The sequence below is a fragment of the Camelina sativa genome, chromosome 1 (genome assembly GCF_030686135.1).
Source record: "Camelina sativa cultivar CO46 ecotype springtype chromosome 1, ASM3068613v1".
In the NCBI taxonomy this organism is placed as follows: domain Eukaryota; kingdom Viridiplantae; phylum Streptophyta; class Magnoliopsida; order Brassicales; family Brassicaceae; genus Camelina; species Camelina sativa.
This window is the reverse complement of record NC_141880.1, coordinates 24,053,624-24,073,742: the sequence shown is the minus strand read 5'-3', so window position 1 is coordinate 24,073,742 and position 20,119 is coordinate 24,053,624. Positions and strand designations below refer to the sequence as shown.

At 36.9% G+C, this 20,119-nt stretch overlaps 5 protein-coding genes across 8 annotated transcripts; 1 reads left to right on the top strand and 4 right to left on the bottom strand.

The window, feature by feature from the left end:
- Nucleotides 1-558: 558 nt before the first annotated feature.
- Nucleotides 559-4,512, bottom strand: LOC147950268 (uncharacterized). The gene is made up of 7 exons (XM_087512701.1): nucleotides 4,372-4,512; nucleotides 3,976-4,306; nucleotides 2,929-3,623; nucleotides 2,684-2,815; nucleotides 1,827-2,258; nucleotides 1,072-1,260; nucleotides 559-930 (listed from the first exon to the last, which is right to left on the bottom strand). Exons 1-7 carry the CDS (start codon nucleotides 4,510-4,512, stop codon nucleotides 559-561), a joined length of 2,292 nt encoding a protein of 763 aa, XP_087368827.1.
- A 1,852-nt stretch (nucleotides 4,513-6,364) lies between these two features.
- LOC104700316 (uncharacterized) lies at nucleotides 6,365-8,789 on the bottom strand. Of its 3 annotated transcripts, none has more exons than XM_010415820.3 (4): nucleotides 7,920-8,789; nucleotides 7,674-7,776; nucleotides 6,872-7,065; nucleotides 6,365-6,784 (listed from the first exon to the last, which is right to left on the bottom strand). In XM_010415820.3, the coding sequence occupies exons 1-4, from the start codon at nucleotides 8,555-8,557 to the stop codon at nucleotides 6,514-6,516; spliced, it is 1,206 nt and encodes a 401-aa protein (XP_010414122.1). In that variant the 5' UTR covers nucleotides 8,558-8,789; the 3' UTR covers nucleotides 6,365-6,513. The 3 variants fall into 3 exon arrangements, 2 of the variants coding, with proteins under 2 accessions (XP_010414122.1, XP_087317381.1); XM_087461255.1 differs by having other exon boundaries at nucleotides 7,916-8,638; XR_015563680.1 differs by lacking the exon at nucleotides 6,365-6,784 and having other exon boundaries at nucleotides 6,977-7,065; nucleotides 7,916-8,753.
- A 12-nt stretch (nucleotides 8,790-8,801) lies between these two features.
- On the bottom strand, nucleotides 8,802-10,386 carry LOC104700305 (protein RER1D). The gene is made up of 3 exons (XM_010415809.3): nucleotides 9,753-10,386; nucleotides 9,232-9,466; nucleotides 8,802-9,137 (listed from the first exon to the last, which is right to left on the bottom strand). The coding sequence occupies exons 1-3, from the start codon at nucleotides 10,112-10,114 to the stop codon at nucleotides 9,069-9,071; spliced, it is 666 nt and encodes a 221-aa protein (XP_010414111.1). The 5' UTR covers nucleotides 10,115-10,386; the 3' UTR covers nucleotides 8,802-9,068.
- A 1,047-nt stretch (nucleotides 10,387-11,433) lies between these two features.
- LOC104700283 (soluble inorganic pyrophosphatase 2) lies at nucleotides 11,434-14,107 on the top strand. 2 transcript variants are annotated; one of them, XM_010415779.3, is made up of 9 exons: nucleotides 11,434-11,771; nucleotides 12,436-12,589; nucleotides 12,786-12,814; nucleotides 12,902-12,967; nucleotides 13,150-13,257; nucleotides 13,348-13,413; nucleotides 13,492-13,612; nucleotides 13,706-13,787; nucleotides 13,871-14,107. In XM_010415779.3, exons 2-9 carry the CDS (start codon nucleotides 12,448-12,450, stop codon nucleotides 13,911-13,913), a joined length of 657 nt encoding a protein of 218 aa, XP_010414081.1. In that variant the 5' UTR covers nucleotides 11,434-11,771; nucleotides 12,436-12,447; the 3' UTR covers nucleotides 13,914-14,107. The 2 variants fall into 2 exon arrangements, with proteins under 2 accessions (XP_010414081.1, XP_087317374.1); XM_087461248.1 differs by having other exon boundaries at nucleotides 11,534-11,771; nucleotides 12,430-12,589.
- On the bottom strand, nucleotides 14,018-18,465 carry LOC104700297 (nucleolar complex-associated protein 2). Its single transcript, XM_010415797.3, has 12 exons — nucleotides 17,912-18,465; nucleotides 17,712-17,758; nucleotides 17,394-17,623; nucleotides 17,232-17,303; nucleotides 16,600-17,142; nucleotides 16,212-16,514; nucleotides 15,775-16,104; nucleotides 15,474-15,680; nucleotides 15,244-15,330; nucleotides 15,019-15,113; nucleotides 14,799-14,930; nucleotides 14,018-14,505 (listed from the first exon to the last, which is right to left on the bottom strand). Exons 2-12 carry the CDS (start codon nucleotides 17,722-17,724, stop codon nucleotides 14,184-14,186), a joined length of 2,334 nt encoding a protein of 777 aa, XP_010414099.1. The 5' UTR covers nucleotides 17,725-17,758; nucleotides 17,912-18,465; the 3' UTR covers nucleotides 14,018-14,183.
- Between the last annotated feature and the right edge of the window lie 1,654 nt (nucleotides 18,466-20,119).

The window sequence follows — 20,119 nt, the reverse complement described above, 5'->3', positions numbered from 1 at the left end:
TGTGTCATGCTATGGTGAGAAACATTATAATTTTATTGTATTGACTCGTTAATTCATTAGGGTTTATGGGTTTAATTGAGTTGAGTTAATCCATGAAACTTGACTCATTTTGACACCTCTAATTATAGATGATGGGGTATTTTTAAACTTTTTTTTCCCTTTGGTTTTCAAAGTAGTTAACTCAGATCGCAACACATGTATGTCATCATTTGTCAATTCTAGTTGTTAATATTTTAAAAATAAAAGTAGAAGAGTTCTTAATAAAATATATAAAACAAAATACAAATTATTTTTACATTCAATTTTTTTTCAAATATTAAATTATTAACTTAATATGGTTTTAAAAAATAATCTTATTATATAAACCTTGATTTCAAAGTTAGTCATTAACGAGATTTTGAAACCGCTCAAGTTATCTATCAGAGATTTTGACAACAAATCTAGAGAAAACAAGCTTATGAAAAATTATCTCTATATTATTATATAACAAAGTGGCTAATAATGTGTTTTACTCGGTTTCACACATACCATTAAAGCATACCCAAAACCAAAGAAGTGTCAGGTTTTATGGATTGCAAGATCATTCCTCATTGATTTCAACCCTTGCTTAATGAATGCAAACGTCGCTGCTCCCCAATCATAATAAGTCATTGAATCTCCAAATAAGGGTAGATATATAGGAGATACATTTTCTGTTGTTTTTGAAAAAAGCAAACTCCCCACCAAAAAGAAAAGATATGCCTTTCGGTAAGGCATCAAATCATCCGCTTCAACTGGCACCATTTCAAATCTAGATCGCAGCTTCTTGAGACAGATGGTGAAAGAGTTTTGTCCCTCCTTTTGATAAAGCAAGCTGCAAGCCTCATCTTCTGTAACTTTTAGGTGTTCCATAATTGTACGGCAAGGATATTGATCCTCATATCCATATACCTGAATTCAGGTTGAGCATAAAAATCAAAAATTAAAATTATAGAAAAAAACAGATTGAGCATAAAAATTTAAATTAAATATATGTAACCCATCAATTGGAAGTCTAGTACTATATAAGATATCTTTAAGTTAGATATCTACATAGAATTTACTACCATTTCTCTCTCCAAAAGCAAAAGCGTAATGTTCTACGTTATAAAACTTTGCTAGAGCGGTGATGAGCTTCATATTCAGATTAGGTGCCCTCTTAGGAATACTTAAAAAGTATCTAAAGCATGTAGCTTCCACAAGGTTTTTGATTCTTGGATCTAAATTCCAAGAAAGAAATGTCTGCATATGAGACAAAATTTTAAAATGATTTTCCTGCCCCATTACGCCTGCCATTGTGCCTAAAATTTAAAGGACATAGATGTTCATACTCATCACAACAGAAATAGGTAACACTTAACACTTGAAGAACGTAATCTTTGATTAAGTTACATGGGCAGCAAAATTTGAAGAAAGAGAGCTAACTAAAAGTAAAGGACTTTCAAGTCGGTTCCACGTGTTGGAAGTAGCTGACAAAAGATGGAGTTAGAGTTCAAGGCTAAGAACAGAAACTCAAGGTGTTAACAAGAGGTAAAAATCAGTAAGAGGGTAACTTAGAAAATAGTAGTGCCAATGAGCCAATTTGTGGGTAAATTGTTTACAAACAAAATAGGGTGCGGAGAGGAACGCGCTCGGCGTGCCAATGAATCCGCTCATACATTAGCATTTCTAGAAACCTGAACTAAAGAAAAGGAAGAAAACACCTCCCTGTCAATCTTAATATCGTCGAGGTATGTTGCAAAGGCTGGCCAATCCTAAGGCGAAGACACCATCTTCACCAAGTCGGAGCAGTTCGTGAAAAAAACCACCTCCCGGAAATCATGACCAATCATGCAACGCATCGCCCAGATGAAAACTTCAACTGCGGCATGTAACGGAGACAGACTACGTCGGTAATTGGTAGCTCCGTGAATTGGGTAGGACCCGTGTTTTGTGTGAAGAAGTACAAACTCATCCTCCACCTGCAAAAACATCAATTGCTTTCCAAGAGCCATCCACAAAGCATCGTTATCCTGAAAAAACCGACGGCAGGGAATCATTAAATCCCCGATTCCGAGACAGCAGAACACTAGAGGAGGAGGGAAGCTCATCCGACTCTGCCTCCACATGTGCTTTCTGCCAAGTCTGCGCTCACCGAACGCCATCCGGACAACCTCATCTGGCCGTTCGACATGATTCTCGAAAACCCGAGCATTTTGTGCTTTCCAGATATACCACATTATCCAAGAAAAAGCTGCGACCTGTGAACCCGGATTTGTAGAGCCAAAAAATGGTCCACATTAGCATAAACAGAATCCATAGGAAAGAGATGTGGCCCGACCGGAACATGTGCTAGAGCCCAGGCCTGGCAAGCCGATGGACAAAGGAAAATGGCATGGTTGATATTTTCCACAACTACCCCACACCGTGCACAGTCTAACTCACAATCCACCCCTCTCCGTCTCAAATTAGCCGATACCGAAATACAGCCCGTCAAAACTTGCCACATAAAATGCTGTAATTTTGGTGGACATGGAACCCACCAAACGTTAGCAAGAAGAGAAGTAATCTATGGACCAGCCCCCGAAGCCTGAAAGGTGTTCGGGATCTCGGAACGCTCCACCTCATATCCTGATTTAACCGTATATTTTCCATGTTTAGTAAAATGCCAACCTAAGTAATATACCTTCGAGCAATTACTTAAAGGAAAAGCCTCTATCAAAGCTGCGTCCGTGGGGTCAAAATACTCAAGGAGCAAATCCCTACGCCAAGTATTCGTTTGACGATTGATCAAATGAGTCAATCGAAGGTCTGGATCCTGAAAAGGACCGTTGCTTAAAGCTGGTCTCGGGATTGAGCTGGAATCCAGGGATCATGCCAAATAGAAATGGAGTCCCCAGAACTGATCCTTTTAATAAGCCCTTTGCTTACCAGAGATCTAGCTGAAACAATTCTTCTCCACCCATAAAAAGGAGAGTATGACTGTATCTGTTCCATAGGATTTGAATTTCGGTAATACCTACTCTTAAAAACCCTAGCAAACAATGAGTCCGGATATTCCATCAACCGCCATAACTGTTTTGCCAACAGAGCCGTGTTAAAATCATCAACACTCCTAAAGCCCAAGCCACCCAACTGCTTGCTACAACAAAGTCTCTCCCAAGCTATCCAGTGCATGCCTCCAGACTGGCCATTAGAGCTCCACCAGAAGTTTGCCACAACACTCGTTAGTTTGGATATTATTGTTTTTGGTAATCGAAAACAAGACATCACAAAATTCAGTACCACGGTCACAACTGACTTAATCATCACCTCTTTTCCTCCTTTTGATAACAATTTTGCTGACCAGCCAGTCGTCCGATTCTGCAGCCGATCCCTAACAAAGGCAAAAACCTGCGTCTTGGACCCCCCTAAACTCTCTGGGAGACCTGAATACGACCCCATGCAACCAAAATTGGTTATCCCGAGAATCCCCTGCATCTCTGCCTTAGCCAACTCGTCAACCTTATGACCGAACTGAATGGAAGATTTCTCAAAATTTATTTGCTGTCCCGAGGCGGCCTCATACTGCTTTAAAATATTCAATACCACCCCACATTGATCCCTATCAACCTTGCATAAAAAGGCTGTCATCCGCAAACAACATGTGTGTAATTGGCGGACACTTATTTGCCACCTTTATACCCGTAATCCGCTTTTCTGCCTCCGCCTTCCGGATATTTGCAATCAGGACCTCCATACATAAGATAAAAATATAAGGAGAAAGCGGATCACCCTGCCATCAGCCCCTCTCCGGGACTATCAATTCATTAGGTTGACCATTGACAAGAACTCTATACTCAACCGAAGAGACACAAAACATTAGCCACGAAATCCATTTATCCGCAAAACCCATCTTTCGTAATAGAGCATCGACAAAACTCCACTCCACTCTATCACACGCCTTACTCATATCCGTCTTTATGGCCATAAACTTACCTTTACACGAATTATTAGTACGCGAACCATGAAACATCTTCTGAGCGATCAAGATATTGTCCGAGATCAAACGAACAGGAACAAATGTTGATTGAGTCTCTGAGATTAGACCAGGTAATAACTGCTTAAGCCGTTGACACAAGACCTTTGAAATGATCTTATATCCTACATTGCACAGACTAATCGGACGCAATTCTGCCATCCGAGTCGGTTTCGCCACCTTGGGGATGAGACAAATATGTGTCCGATTTAAACCCTTATCAAAAACTCCCTCATCGAAAAACTGATTAACCATTGAGACTAGATCCACCTTAACAACCTCCCATGCCTTCTGAAAAAAAATAAAGCTGTCATCCCATCTGGGCCAGGAGCTTTGTCTAGGTGCATCATAAATACCTCTTTCTTAACCTCCGCGTCTGTAGCAGGGACCGTTAACCGTGAATTATTTGTGTCTATGATGACATGTTTGACCTCCTTCAATACATCCTCAAAGTTATCTGGAGAAATCGTAGCAAACAACTCCTCAAAATACGACATTGCCGTATCACAAATGTCTTGATCCTCGGTAGACCAAACCCCTCATATAATGCTTAATATATATATATATATATATATATGAACACTATATGAAAATTAATATTTTATAAACTGATTCTATTAATATTTATTTTCTAACTTAAGTATGTGTATCATTTTCCTTTTCTTGAAAAATGACACAAAAACTATTAGTCAAACACATATCAACATAATATCAATATATGGGTCTATATTAGTAAAAGACATTATTAGCTTAGAATAAGGATAACTTAAGTTCAGTATCATTAAATTTTTTAATAGACTCTTTCACATATGTTGTTTTGTATATTTCTTCTTTTTTTTCTATCTAAGAAAAGTGTAAAGTATATTTGTTTCAACAAAATACATAAATATATTATACTAATAAATATGAAACTAAAGTAAGTTAGTAATATATACATATATATATATATATGAAAATCTTCTTTTATGTTCTTTTCTTCGACAAAATATTATATTTACCTAATGTTATTTAAATTAAAAATAACTAACAGTAGGGCATTAAAATAGAAGAGGGTATTCCAAAAAGTAAATAAAAATCAATTAGGGCATTAAAAATAGGGAGATTCTCAGAAATAGCACAAAAATAAGTTTTTTTCCAAACTTAGCACAACATCTCTAAAATTCCAAAAATAGCATCAATTAATTTTTTAAAATTAAATCATAAATTCAAAATACTAAACTCTACTTCTCAAAACTATATCCTAAATGTGAAATTGAGAACCCAAACATAAAAAAACAAAATTTTAAATATTAATTTTAAATATTTTAATGTGTTAGATAGTGCTATTTTTGGAAATTTATAGAATGTGTGCTATAGTTGTCCATAAAACTTGTTTTAGTGATATTTGAAGGTATTTTTCTTAAAAATAAACACAAGAAAAAACAGTTGTAGCAAAAACTGAATTCGTTAATGTGGTTTTCTACAATCAATTCAATATTATGTTCATATTTTCTACAATCAATTCAATATTATTATGTGGTTTTCGATATAATTTTAACTTTACTTTTCATTTTTAATATTCATATTTTATATTATTTGGAGTTCAGTTAGAAATTTTTTTACGTAAATATTTAGTGTAACCCTATCTAATCTATTACATTATCTTAATTAGTTGGGTGTTACATTAATTATAAGATACATTAATTGTGTTAACCCAAGAATCCATCAAATTCTAATAGATCAAATCAACATGTAATTTTATTAGTTTTGTAAGTTAAATGGTTAAATATGTCGAAAAATATTATAGTTTATATCAAATATATATATATATATATATTTGTATATATATATTTTTTTAGTCTTAGTTTTAAAGTGATGCCAGAATTTTAAAAAGCGATAGCAATTTTTATTTTGCATCATAATTCTCAATTGATGTTAATTTGTAAAGACTTTACAATCAAAATTAGTAAAATAAATGACGCAATCCAAACATATACGGGAAATTATATTTTTAGGTAGGAAATTAAGAAAAAAACATTTTTTACAGAAACATTGAATAATCATGTTTTAGGAGATAATTGTTTTTTTTTTTTTAAGAATTTGGAAATATTATTGATAATGGTGAATATTTGGGAAATTTTTTGATGGTTGACAATCTAACATTACTAGATATTTGTAATAAATGTAATAATGAATTTTTAATATATATCTGTCAATAAATTTATTGAGACAAAATATGTAAATAACTCTACTTACTAACTAAAAATATTCTGTTGTCAAAAAAAAAAAATAATAATAATAATAACTATAAATATTCTCAATTCTTAAAAAAAAAAATATTTGGCTACCATGCATTTCCCTAGAATAAAATTTTTAATTTTAATCTTTATAAAAATAAGTAATCCGCCCATCGGAAGGGTGTTTTACAGTTTTAATACCCACTTTCATAATCATTCTCAGTCAGAAAAGCAAACATTACAAAGATTATGTGGAAATGGATCTATATTCCAAAAACAAAATCAAAGAGCTTGTTGTTTTGTGGGAGTGAGGCACTTTTCCAAGAAGTTGCGAAGCTGTGAGGAATACAAGTCAGGAAAGTTCCGGTAATGATCGACATGAGGAGAGGATTTGAAATTGAAAGAATGTATGTTTCTTCCCATCTTCTGTTGTTCTCTGATGCGGAGCTCAACGGAATGAGACGGAACTACTTTGTCCCCGGAGCTGTAAAGATAGAGCTGAGGACATGGAGGATGGTTCTCATATAGTTTTTTGATGACTTTCGTTAGCCTCCTGCAACAGAGAAGATAACTCAGATTGATCAACCTTAAAATACAAAACAAGAAGCCGATGGGGATGTCTGTGTGGTGTGAAGCTTACGCATTGACGTCCTGGAGGTTTAGGATGATGGGGAAGACTTTCTCTAGAGATGATAGCAGCATGCTTTCCATTCCTAAAGGTTCCTTCTTTTGTGGGGTTGAAGCATTTTCTTCGTTTATGGAACAATTATGTTCTGTGGTTATGGTGGAGCTACGCTTCTTCAGTATAGCAGCGGTAAACCCGGCTGCCCAAATCTGCACAAGAACAGTATTCAATCTTTCATCTATATAATCTTCAAAGGTATACTCAAATCTATGCAAGACGAATGATTATGATGTCTATTAAGACTATGAAATGATCAAGTACACGAAACAATTTTCAACAAAAAGAGACTTCAGAACAAACTAGGGCATGTGCTATGACGCTCATTTTATCTTGTTCACATGCCTAAGACATCAATATCTTGCAAGAGAACAAGATCGCATTCACAAGATATATAGACCGATGTACCATCAACCTGTGAATGATGGCTACGTGAATAAAAGAAATCAGCGGTTTTAACTCATAAGTATGGTTTTTTCTAGGGAGTACCAAGTTATCTATCTACAAAGCTAATTGCTTAGATATCAAAATCAAAGTCCTCTAGTCATGGTTTCGTAAATGCTTGTAATCAATACAGAGTTCTTCAACATAAAACTCAAACTAGCAAAGTTTCACAATAGCATAGCTCAAAAAGATAGATCATGTTCTCTCAAGAAAGCAAAAAACCTACAACTACAACAATATTTGCCTATCCACTTGCAATAGAAGATAAGGAAGTATTGGTTACATGAAAGAGAGAAACATTATAAAAGAAACAAACCTTGGTATCTAGAGGATCTGCTCCTCCCGAGTCAATGATACAACCCTTAATCTTTTCTACTAAATCTTGTCTACCAATGAAGCTTTCGAGCAAAGCACCATATCTGCCACAAGTAAAAAGCTCACCTAATTCATCATCTAGCTCAAATCAACACTAAATTCATCATCATCATCAGTAATAAGGAGACCAGAATCACAATCAAAATGTACTAAGTTTGACGAAAGGATTTGGCTTCCATCAACCTACACAAGCCAACCAGTGTTGCTGAAGCTGTGAAACACCAAGCATTTCTCTCTACCATCATCTTCTTTCACCGATACCCAATTAACCAATTCGTTCCCAAATTCAGCTATCCGTCGTTCAAGCCTCCGACCAAGATCTAACCGGAGCAAATCCCTAACCTCGACGGTGAAAGTAACGGCGTTAATTCCCCTGGAGTTATACCACTCAACGTATCTCCTCAGATGTTTAGCTTTTGCTCCTAACCAACCAAGTAGAACCACAGTCGTCTCTTTCCCCTCGCTCCCGGCTATTATCGCCGCGTTCCCACCTCCGTTCACGGTCCGCGGAGCTCTGTTCCAAACCGCGACGCCGTCGTTAGGTTCGGATCGGAATGGGTTAGCGTGAACGGCGGAGTTCTCGAGACGAAACGTTGACGTTAGGAAGAAGAGAGATTTGAAGAGATTCGCGTTTGGAGGAAGCGAAGAGCACCGTATACGAGTGGCGGACGCAGATGACGATCGTCGGGAGACGGCATTGTGTGAGGGAAAACAAAACTGATCTGTGAATTTGATCGAACGGGTATCAGGTTTTAGGTTGAGCTTACTGAGAAGAAGACGACGATTGAGAGCAGAAGCGCTCAAGATTCTTGCTGTTGCTTCCATGGCGGATTTTGGCTTCCACTAATCCACAGGGAAAAGGAGAGATGGTTAAAGTATCTCGAAAACACTCTGTCTGACTCGGAGGGTTTCCTTTGCCACTCTTTAGCTACTCTTACTCTTAGCCTAAGAGACAATGCTTTTTTGACCAATCTGCATCTGTTTCTGTAATGTGATTTGTACCAGTGCAAGCAAGGAATTTTGAGGCTGTCTTTGTGTGATTCGTTGTGTCCAGAGTGGAACTAGAATCTACAGTCATGTGATTTACAAATTCATTCAACCGTATAATTTGTAAATACACTGTTACACATTACAATTGAAAACCAGAAAATTGCAAGAGATTACTCAAAATCAGAAGAGTGATTTCTTAGTTCAGTTAAGCTGCAAAAACTTTGTTTTTTTTTTTTTTCATATTTCATCAGCATGACTCTATAATAGTACAATTTACTTGATTGATAGTCTCTTCTTCTTAGTTTGTATCCTTTCGTGTGATCAGTGCCTGATCCATGGTTTACATCTAATCCTGTTTTTCATTTCCCTGAGATGAACTGCTGCTACTTGGCGCATCATTTCCACCATCATCCCTCTGTCAAAAAAACATAAACACAATACATGTTCATCACTCTTTACTTTCCAAACTACTAGAGATTCAAGACTATCATCCAAAACAAATCGTTTACCTTGATTCTTAAAAAGGTCAGAACACTATCAGCAAGAACCTTGAACAGCTTTACAGGCTTCCTAACGTCAAAAGGGAAGTATCTATACTTCCACATGTGCACGATTAAGCGTTTCATAGTCAGAGAATACAGAACCAGCCAGTAACACAACAAGATGGGCCAGAACACAGGTACATCCAAGAATGAGAAGAAAGTCATCACAAACGCAACAACAAAGGCCTTAGTTGCTGCATACCTGAATCAAGATTGACCAAAAAAAACAAAACTTTTATGAGAATTCAGAATATATCTATTCAAAACTTTTATGAAATTGGTAAAGTACAAATTTCATGACAAAAACCTAAATTAGACCTCACACTAATCATTAATTAAACTATCTATTACCATCCATCATCTAAACTAAAGAGAAATTTACCAGAACTTGAACAAGAATGGCAAAAAACACAAACTTTTCATGAGAGAAGCCAAACCCATGAATCAGATCATCCAATCATCAAAAGCAAAAAAGAGAACTATCTTACCAGAACTTGAACTCAGGAAGACGACGAACAAAGGGCCTATACTCATCATAAACATCACTAGGCAAAGAGTCAGGATCCAAAGCTTCAAGCTCAGGATCAACCTTAGGAGAGAGGAAACCAATCAAGAGGTTCAAGATATAAGTAGCTAAACCATAAGAGATGACGAAGTATCCATAAACATAGTAAACCCTATAGATATAGATCACAGCAGCGAGTAAAGTCACAAGCCATCTTCGAACAATGTTAGGAGCAGATCTGTCTAAGTAATTCTGAAACGATCTCGAGAATTCGATTCTCCATTTAGCAAGTGGTGATGCAACTATGGTGTCTCCTTCACTTTCGCTCCCTTGTTCGTCTTCCATTGAAATTGTAAACTGGCTATAAAACCCTAATCACAACCACTGATCTCTAAATCAACTTGAAACAAATCGAAACCAAAAGAAAGTTTCTGAAAGAGAATCAAATCAAATTGAGGATGATTTTGAACCAATTGAATTCAATTTTTTTCTCAGTTTTGTCTGAAGTTTTCTTAGTCGTGTTAAAGTCGTTTGCTTGGGTTTTTTTTTTTGGAAAGAAGAAGAAGAGGGAGAAACTCAATGACGTGGGTGAGTATAATCGACACGTGTCACGCTTTGAGATGCTCTCCGGGAAAAGAAAAAGGCTTTATAGAATTGTTTAGCATATTGGGCTTCTTATGTTACTTTTAGGCCTACTTTACATTTGTGAATTTTTTATTTTCATTTCTTGAAATTGAGAACTAAGAAGAATTTTACATTTTGGCAGTGGTCCATTCGATTCGATATAAGAGTAGCCCGACCAAACGTTGAAAGAATCTAAAATCGAATCTTTTTGTTTTGGTTTGGGACATTTAATCGAAGTTTTAACCTTTTTTTCTCGGATGATATAATATCTACCAACCTTTGATTGTAGACTTCTCATGCTATAGTTGACAGTCACCAGATAACAACTGCGCACAGCGACACAGTTTTTTTTGTGGTTAGTCCTCACTACTGAATGATATTCATTTTTTCCCATTTGAATATTAGATACTTATATGAAAGAAGAAAAACACCAAAAGTGGTAGTTTTGTTACTAGTGGAGACTAGAGTTCAACTTGTATTTATGTATATACGTAGAATATATATTTTAAATTGGTAACAAAAATCTTGCAATAATTTGTTTTTGTTGCCTTAACATTTTGTCTTCCTCTTCTCTTCCTTGAGGTAGAGGCGTAGAGCTAAACCCTCAAATCAAATGAGCTATACAAGAGCAGCGCCTAACATTAAAAAAAAAAACGCAAATTGATTCTCTAGTTAAAATATGGTGAAATGAAAGATTCATCTACATTTTGCTAAAGAGTATTTTGATAGATTTTAATGACAAGTATAATTTATTATCATCTACTCTTTCAAAGAATGAGCAATTTGAACCAAACACAAAACCAGAAACAAAATATAAGAAAGAAGAAAGAATGAGTGATATAGATTTCTCTCTTTATCTTGAGAAATAAAATATAAAGGAATTGTTGCCATAAACAGAAAACAACAAAATAAAAAAAGGAGGAATCTTAGTGAAAGAAAGTGCCTAATTTTCAGGACACGCGTCATATAACAATTTGTCAGTGAGATACTTTTTTGGTACATCAAGCCATCAATTAAATTTTTCCTTCAATTAAAAAGGTACAACACACATATTAAAAACTACAACCGTCGGATCTAATTGGCCTTTTCAAATTCAACGTACACGATTCATCGTACAATTGACGATGTACAATAACCAAGGAAAAAAAAAAGTGACGTCAGCATCTTCTTCTCCTTCTTCCTCTTTCCAACGTCTTATAAAGAAGCGCCATAAGAAGTCACACTCACACGAATGCTCTACTGTAACTGCACAATCTTGTTTGTTTTCTCTAAAACGAAGAGAGAGAGAGAGAGAGAGAAGAAGCACAATAAAAAAAAAATAATAACGTTACGAGCTCTCTTCTTCGGTTGCGCGATTGAAGCGCTTGAAGTTGCATCTGTAAGATCATCTTCTCTCTCGTTTGTTTTCATTCGGAATCCGTCGATTAGGTCCATTTTTGTTTATTATGTGGTGTTAGTGGTGCTTGATTTTGATCTCTGCTTGTTGAATCGGATCGGTTTCGTTTGATTTTGCGTTTTTTTCTTTAAGGTCGGTTTCGTTTTGAGCGGCGCGAACTTGTATTGTTCTTCGCTGATGATCGATCTGTGGATTTAGTTGTTTTGTGTTGGATTAGTACTATCAGATTTTTCGATTGATGTAGCTAAGTACAGGTTACAGTATTTGGTGATTCCAGAGTGTTTGATTTTTGATTTGTGTGATTTTGATTCATGAAATCGATGATGGATCTGTGTTCTTCGTATATCGCTTATACATTTAGCCTATCGCCTTGTTAGATTGTTGCTTAAGATGATTATGGAGTTGCACTAGAACAGTGAATAGTCGTAGATTCGCCTGTGTGCTATTTGAAGAATCATCATTCGAAGTTTCTTATGTTTTAGAAGATTGGGTTCTAATGGAATGTAAAAGGATTTGTTCGTTTTATATCCACTGGTGGTTGATTTGTTCATTAGTAAATAATCTTATATGTGATTGGGATTGGGTTGATATGTTTTGAGTTTGGTATATGATTGAATGACTCTCTCCTTTTGTTTGCAAGTTATAGTGAACATTCGATATGGCTGATAACAACGATGAAGGAAGCTCCAAGGGCAATGCATTTCCTCTCAGGAACCCTAATGTTACCTTGAACGAGAGAAACTTTGCAGCCTTCACTCACCGATCAGCTGCTGCTCATCCTTGGCATGACTTGGAGATTGGTACGCTAATCTTGTGATACATGATTTGTATTTCTTACTGATTCATATACGTGGCATGTATCCTTCTTGCCTTTGTTACTTGAAATAGTCATGTGATGTGAGTAAAGGCCATACATGTCGCTGCAATGAATCATGTTTGCTTGGATGAATAAACGTTCATTCTTTGATGTGAGTGTTTGTTTGTTGAATCTTTCAGGTCCGGAAGCTCCTGCTGTTTTCAACTGCGTAAGCGTTATCTTCCTCCCCATCATTTCTAGACAGCAGTTTTTTGGTTATCCTATGATTGTTAAACCAGCTTGAACTCTTTGCCAGGTTGTTGAAATTAGCAAAGGTGGCAAGGTTAAGTACGAGCTTGACAAGAATAGTGGCCTTATTAAGGTACAGTGTTCTTTGGCTTTATTTGCTTGATTGAGTATATATACCTGTCTTCTGATCCCTCATATTCTTGTTTAAATTATGCGGTTATATGCTTCACCAAGTCGCATTATATGCATTTTCCACCTAAACATTATTCATCATAAGAGGAAAAACTCAGATCACTGAATCTTTTTCCTCTCTAGGTTGATCGTGTTCTCTACTCATCCATTGTGTACCCCCACAACTACGGTTTCATTCCTCGAACTATCTGTGAAGACAGTGATCCAATAGATGTCCTGGTGCTGATGCAGGTGCTTTATCTAGCTCGCCTCTTTTTAGCTTTCATGGTCATGCAAACTTATAAAAACAGGCAGTGAAATAACGGAAAAACTATTGTTCAGGAGCCTGTGCTAACTGGATCATTCCTCCGTGCCCGTGCTATTGGTCTAATGCCCATGATTGATCAGGTAACAACAACCCGTGAACCCAATTCTATCTCCCTGTCATGTAAGAAACCATGAATCACCTTGTTCTGAAACTTGCAGGGTGAAAAAGACGACAAGATAATTGCAGTATGTGCGGACGATCCTGAGTTCCGTCACTACAGAGAACTCAATGAGCTTCCCCCTCACCGTCTAGCTGAAATTCGCCGCTTCTTCGAGGACTGTATCCACAACATAACATCCCATATTGCATCTAACTTTAAATTTTGTTTTAGCTTGTGTTATTTTCAGTTTTCACTTAACAATCAACTTTTAGACAAGAAGAACGAGAACAAGAAAGTCGACGTTGAAGCTTTCCTTCCAGCTCAAGCTGCCATAGCTGCAATTAAGGACTCCATGTAAGTTTGTCTTACGCAAAACACCAAAGTATTTAACACTTTTTCTTCGATAATAACGAGAACTGTACTGTTTTGAAACACAGGGATCTTTACGCAGCTTACATCAAAGCTGGCCTGCAACGCTAATGAAGAAACCAGTCCACTCCGTTCCTCCTGGTTCACGTTGATGTCACTATCATTGAAGCAGCCTTCTATACTTGCTGCATCTTCGTAATGCACATCAAAAAACATTGTCGAACTTATATCTTTCTGATAATGACGATGAAAAATTTCTAGTACAATCATTTAATTTGGAATATTAGCTTCTCTTTTTCCCAAAATTTGATTTTGTCTATTGTTGTTTGGTAAACATATGAAAAAGTAATCCCACAGAATCAAAAAGAAGGTACAGAAAAACTAAGCTACTCTTGCCTTCTTCTTCTTGGTCTTCTTGTAAGTCTTATGCCAGGTCTTATAAGTGCCCTTAGTTTTCTTAGAGGTCTTATTAGATGTCTTTGTCTCAGGATCTGTAATTTCGTCTGCTGCATCCTCATCATCATCTTTGTCTCCTCCTATATCAAACAGATCATCCTCTTCCTCTTCATCAGAACTCAACACAAAGTCCTCCACAACGTCATCTTCTCCTGCACCATCCTCGTCTTGCTTTTTCTCTGATTTACTCTTACCACCTCTCTTCCTTTTCTTCTTTTTCGTCTTCTCTTCCTCCGGCTCTTTCTCTCTGTCAAGCACATTTGCTTTAGGTTATATAGCACAACGGCCAAATAAAGTGTCGACATTCTAGGCATAAGAGACGACCAGATTCAGCTCCTATCTACATTCCCCCAAGTTAATCAAGCCACCCGTAACTATTCAAAGTACTTTAAAACATAGACACAATCTAGATATGGCTGTATTGGGGGAAATAATTTTGCAGGAACAACCCCTACTCACACCATAATCTACCACACCAACCCTGTGATTTACCATAAGAAATCCTGATATGTTTGTAATTCAAGAGGAAGAAAGACATACTTGGGGTCACTTCCCGGTAACCAGGAGGAATTGAAAGCTGCAGCACCCTTTTCAATCCTATCTTCATCATCTTCCTCATCACTGCTTGGTGCGTTTTTCCCAAAGACAGCTGAGTTCTCTCCCACAATAACACTAAGAGAAACCAAACGGATTAATATTAGCAGTCAAAGTCATAAAAGAAAATATACAAAGTGATCAAGTTTAGAGGAATGTAACGCACTCTGATTCCACCAGTGATTCGTTTCTTTGCTGGGCTCTTTGGCGGATAATTTCTGCGTATTGCAATAGAGGGCTTTTTCCTGACTTCTTCTCATCCTGAACAGAGAAGACCAAAATAGCATAACATAAATGAAGCCATGTTTATATGCTTTGCAGCAGGAGTTCATAGACACGTGGAGAAAAACAACAAATATTCAAATGAATCAAGAGAAACGATTTACTAAACCTCAAGGAATGATGCAGCAGCAAGATCATTGGGTAGAAACTTAATTGAAGCTCTCTTTTTGTTGACAAACTCTGAGTTAGCTTCAATCTGAAAAGCAAAGAAAAATATAATAAGCAAGAGAGATTAAAGGAGTCATCAACACACAAGTCAATATAGTCATATAGTCAGTTCTTTTATTGCAAGTACAAGATACATCACGTAAAGCCCTCTTTTTTTTTTGGTTGAAGTACCTGGCTAATGAGTTGTTTCATTTCTTTCCTAAACCTCTCAGCTTTAGTGGACTTGGAAAAGCTACGCAGCCTTATGGTTGGAATAAATGACAGTTCAAAGAAAGCGACAGAACAACTCCACTGAGACAAATGCTCCACAAGCTCCTCAACTACAGAATAAACACATGCCTCCTGAAACGCTCGTGTCTTCACTGCTGGTTTACTTACCTGAAAAGAGATTTCAATATCCAAAACGGTTAGTTTCCAGGATAAAACATCATCCTATACTCTTTATTAAAGACCCAACCAAGTAAGTTTTTACCTTCAATAGTGTTCGTAAGTCTACACCTTTGCCAACGCCTCCAGTGGGAGGTCTGTTGAGCTCCTTCATCTCTAACATGTCCACAAGAAGAATTGAGACGGGTATATAGGTACCAGTTGAAGCAGCAATCCGGTTTAGCATACGAACACATCTTAGTCTAAGGGGAATGTAGCGAGCAGTGGGAACAAGTCGTGCTACACCAGTTATTATTTGGGCTAGTGGATAAGCAACTGGTCTGAGTTCAGACTGAGAGCTGTATGCACAAACAGCTCCAGTCCAAAGCTCAAGGCAATGGATGAATTTCCATTGATACACTTTCCGAAATGCTTCCTGTAAAAAAACAACCAAATGTAAATAAGAGTTAACAACAACTTTTCACAACACACAACTGTTAGCAGAAGTACTCAATTTATGAAGATTACTGAGAAAGTAAGTACTTTTGTTTTGGTGTTAAGCGCTTCACGCAGAATCATTGCCAATTGCCTTATGAAGACAAAAGCATGCTGATATGATGCAGAGATATCTGTGCCAATAAGCTCAATGAAGCAGTTACCAAGAAAGAAAATATGCCGCAATTTATCAGCATTCACAAACTGGCAATTCAACACATATGCTTTGTACATTCCCTTGATGCAGTCATCCACACAGTCAGATCCAATACGTATGCACAAATCTCTCAGGAACAACAAGGAAACAACAGGGAGCGCGCCACTACCAGTTCCCCAGAAATGAAGTGCAACCTAGATGGACGAAAAAGCAGTGAAGTGAGCAAAGACAGAACCGTAAAGAAACATGAGCATAATACTATTTCGCTCCAACACACACCTTAATATATTTCCTTAGGAGGCTCGGGAAAGCAGCTAGAAAAACCGAGGAGTGCTTCAGGCGACGCAGAGTAAAAGATATCATTTCCGTGTCAGTCATCTGGTTCAGAACATGAAGAGAATTGCCGAGATATGATTTGAGTAAATGGTTATAGTTCTTCCAAGGCCTGGTGTTTGTCAGCTCCAATACAGTCTCTTTCGTTCCTCTAGTGTCTTCAGGAAACCTCAACAACTTACGAAGAATCCCGTCCATTTCACTCAGAACAAATATCATTATCTCATTAAACACAGCGCTTGACATAACACTAAACTTTGTGGACTGATCATCCCCGGTATCATCACCATAGTGACAGGCAGTTCTATAAGCTCTCAAGATAGAACGCACTGCACCTAGCTTCGCGTCTTCTCGGATTGAATCACACCATGATTCAACCATCGCTAATGTAATCGTTTTCTGCTCATTCACTTTCTTTGGGATTTCAACATCATCATCTTGCTTCTCAATGTCTTCTACGTCAGTATCAGGCTCAACATCAGCATCATCCTACCAAAAAAAATGTGAAAATCGCTAAAGACAAAAAGCTTCGAACACAATTTGGCTTCAAAGTCAACATATGCAATATACAAACTTACCTCGACTTCAGTAGCATCAAACTTAAGAAGCTCTGCATCATGCTCCTTCATATACTCATAAAAATCAGCTTGCTGCGGCAAAAGAAAAACACAAATCCGCATAAGTTAAAAAAACTCATATATCCATCACAATCAAACATGTAACACATAAAGATGACTCACAGTTTCTTGAAGCCTCTTAAGCTGTTCTTCATGCTCCTCAGCTTCTGCTTTCTTAGACTTCACCTTCTTCTTTCCACGCTTCTTATCGCTCTTCTGATCCGTTTCTATATCATCTACATTCAATTCTTCAACACTCTGTTCATCATCATGCTCCTCAGCTTCTTCTGCTTTCTTAGATTTCAACTTCTTACCACGCTTTTTATCACTCTTCCTATCCATTGCTATAACATCTACATCCGATAAAAAGTTTTAATCCATCTCAAATCCAATAAACTAAAAATCACAATTATGAATCCAAAAATTAAATAAAAATCGAACCTTTGGCACCCATTTGTTTCAAACACACCACCCCCTGATAAGTCCACCTGCAAATCAAAACCATCAATGGTAACAAGACCAAATCAGTTTACAGTCGGAATTAAAAGAGTCAATATAAGTATCAGTATAATCAATTGAATGAGAGAATCATCCAAAAAAACGAAAACCCAAAAATAACGAAACAAGATAAGAAATCGCACCGGGAAACAAAGAGGAAGAAGAAGAAGAGTGTCGACGGAGAGACGAATAAACTAGGGTTTAAGCGGAGGGTTTTTGATACAATGTGTTCCTTTGTTTTTTTCTTCAATCAAATTAACCGGACATAACCGGGTTCGATTTCGGCCGAACCGCAATTTCGAATTGTTCTAGTTTCCCAGAACAGAACAACAACAAAAAAAAAGAAAAAAAAAAAAAACAGAGTTCCCCAAATTGAGAAAACAGAGAGACACGTAAACGAGATTTACCGAAGATTCACAGAGAAGAAGAGAAGAAGAAGATGTTCTCTCGTGGTCGCCGAGCGATTTAGGCTTTAACCGGCTATGTGTTCTTAAAATCCTTTATTCCTCGTCTATCTTCTTCAATAAAATCTATAAAAAAAAAAAAGTGCTTCTAAAAAATAAATATTCATTTCATAATTAATCATTTAATCATGATTAGCCACTGTAAACATTTTAAATATAAAAAAAAACTTAGATTTTCACTGGTTCGAAAATTAGTATCGGTTTTGGTCTAGAATTCTGTTAGTGAACAATTTGTTAGTAAAAGAAGACATAAGAAAGAAAATTCATAAGTTTGTATTTTTGTTAAGAGGATGTTGGTTACCTTATTTATATATATATATATATATTAAAATGTATAAAGTATATAATAATATTTGAGCAAAAGCAAAGTACTATATCCCAATTTTACAAGTTTATAAAATGCTTAATCTTATTTATCTTAAACTAAAATAATTGTTGAAAATAGTCCGCACTATAGTGCGGGTCTTACCTAGTAGTATTCTTAAAGATTGCAAATTAACCAACTTCAATTCTTTCTCTTTTCTTTGGTCAATTTTAATTTGAAGAATTGCCATGAAGATTATTAAACTCTCCAAGACCCCAACCATAATGAAAATCGAGATCTTAGCAGATATAAGTATTCTTCTCTTATTAAAACTATATGTACGAGAATATATATCTTACAAAAATATTTGAGATAGGATGACTTTTTTTTTTTCTTTTTTTGATCAAAGGGTGATTCTATTCAATCAAACAGAAACAATACAAGGAGAGGGAAAGAGAATCCCAAAGTTTAAAAAGTTATAAGCATAGACTTTCCCCAAAGTTATTAGCAAAAACAAAAAAAAGGATAACAACAAGCAAATATCCATGAGAGCTAAGAAACAAGAGCTAAAAAGCAATTGGAGACTTGTGGGATCATGGTTGCAAGGTGGGACATTGTCGAGAAGCTCGAGAGATGCCAGATAGGTCACGGTCAAAAGACATAGTACCGTTGATAGAAGAATCAGGGCCAAGGAGCTCACCGTACTAAGAAGTATTAGCGGAAGCAAAGCTATGGCATGGATTCGGGGGCAGGAGCCCGGATGGTGATGGAGTGGCTGATGGTGAATTGCTCAATTAGGTGGTTCCTGAAGTAGATAGCTAAGATTGTCGAGGGGTGAGAATTGGTGGAAGAGCCTCTACGACCATAAACACAATCTCGACACATTGAGTTCATCACTAAGACGCCATGGGACTTCAAAAACTTGGGAGCAATAGTGATTAGCATAAATGTTAAAGCCAAGGTTTGCACGGAATAAATGTAAAGCCGGAACATAACAGGTGGGTCCTCTCTGCCATGAAAATGGTGATCAATAAATCCACACAACGTTTGTAGTCGGCCAGACACTAACAGAGAGTAAACAGACCTGGTACAGGGGGATGGTTGTTGGGTATTGGTAGCGGTAACGAACATCATGGAAGATAAGAACAGGTTCAATAGATAAGTTTCAAGCCGTGACAGAACAGGTGGATCCTCTCTGCCATGAAAATGGTGATCAAGAATTCCACACAAAGTTTGTCTTAGACAGAACACGCACAAGGGATAATCAGACCTGAGTTCCAATATGATTTCTAATACCAGGATTCTCAAGAGTAACAAGTGACACCAACATAACCATGATGAATTACTACTCAAATGGCAACCATGAAGTTCGTAATCTTGACCACACCATTGTTTAGAGATTGATGGCCACAAGATATGTAAGTAATCGTACCTGGAAATTTTTGATGTGGGCTTGGTTTCGTGAATCGTTAATGGGCCGGCAAAAAATATGAGGCCCACCAGAAGAGAATCTCTTCCCTCGGTGGATGACCTAGCTGGACGAAGCATGCGGCGGCGGTTGTTCGGAGATGGTGGATAGATAT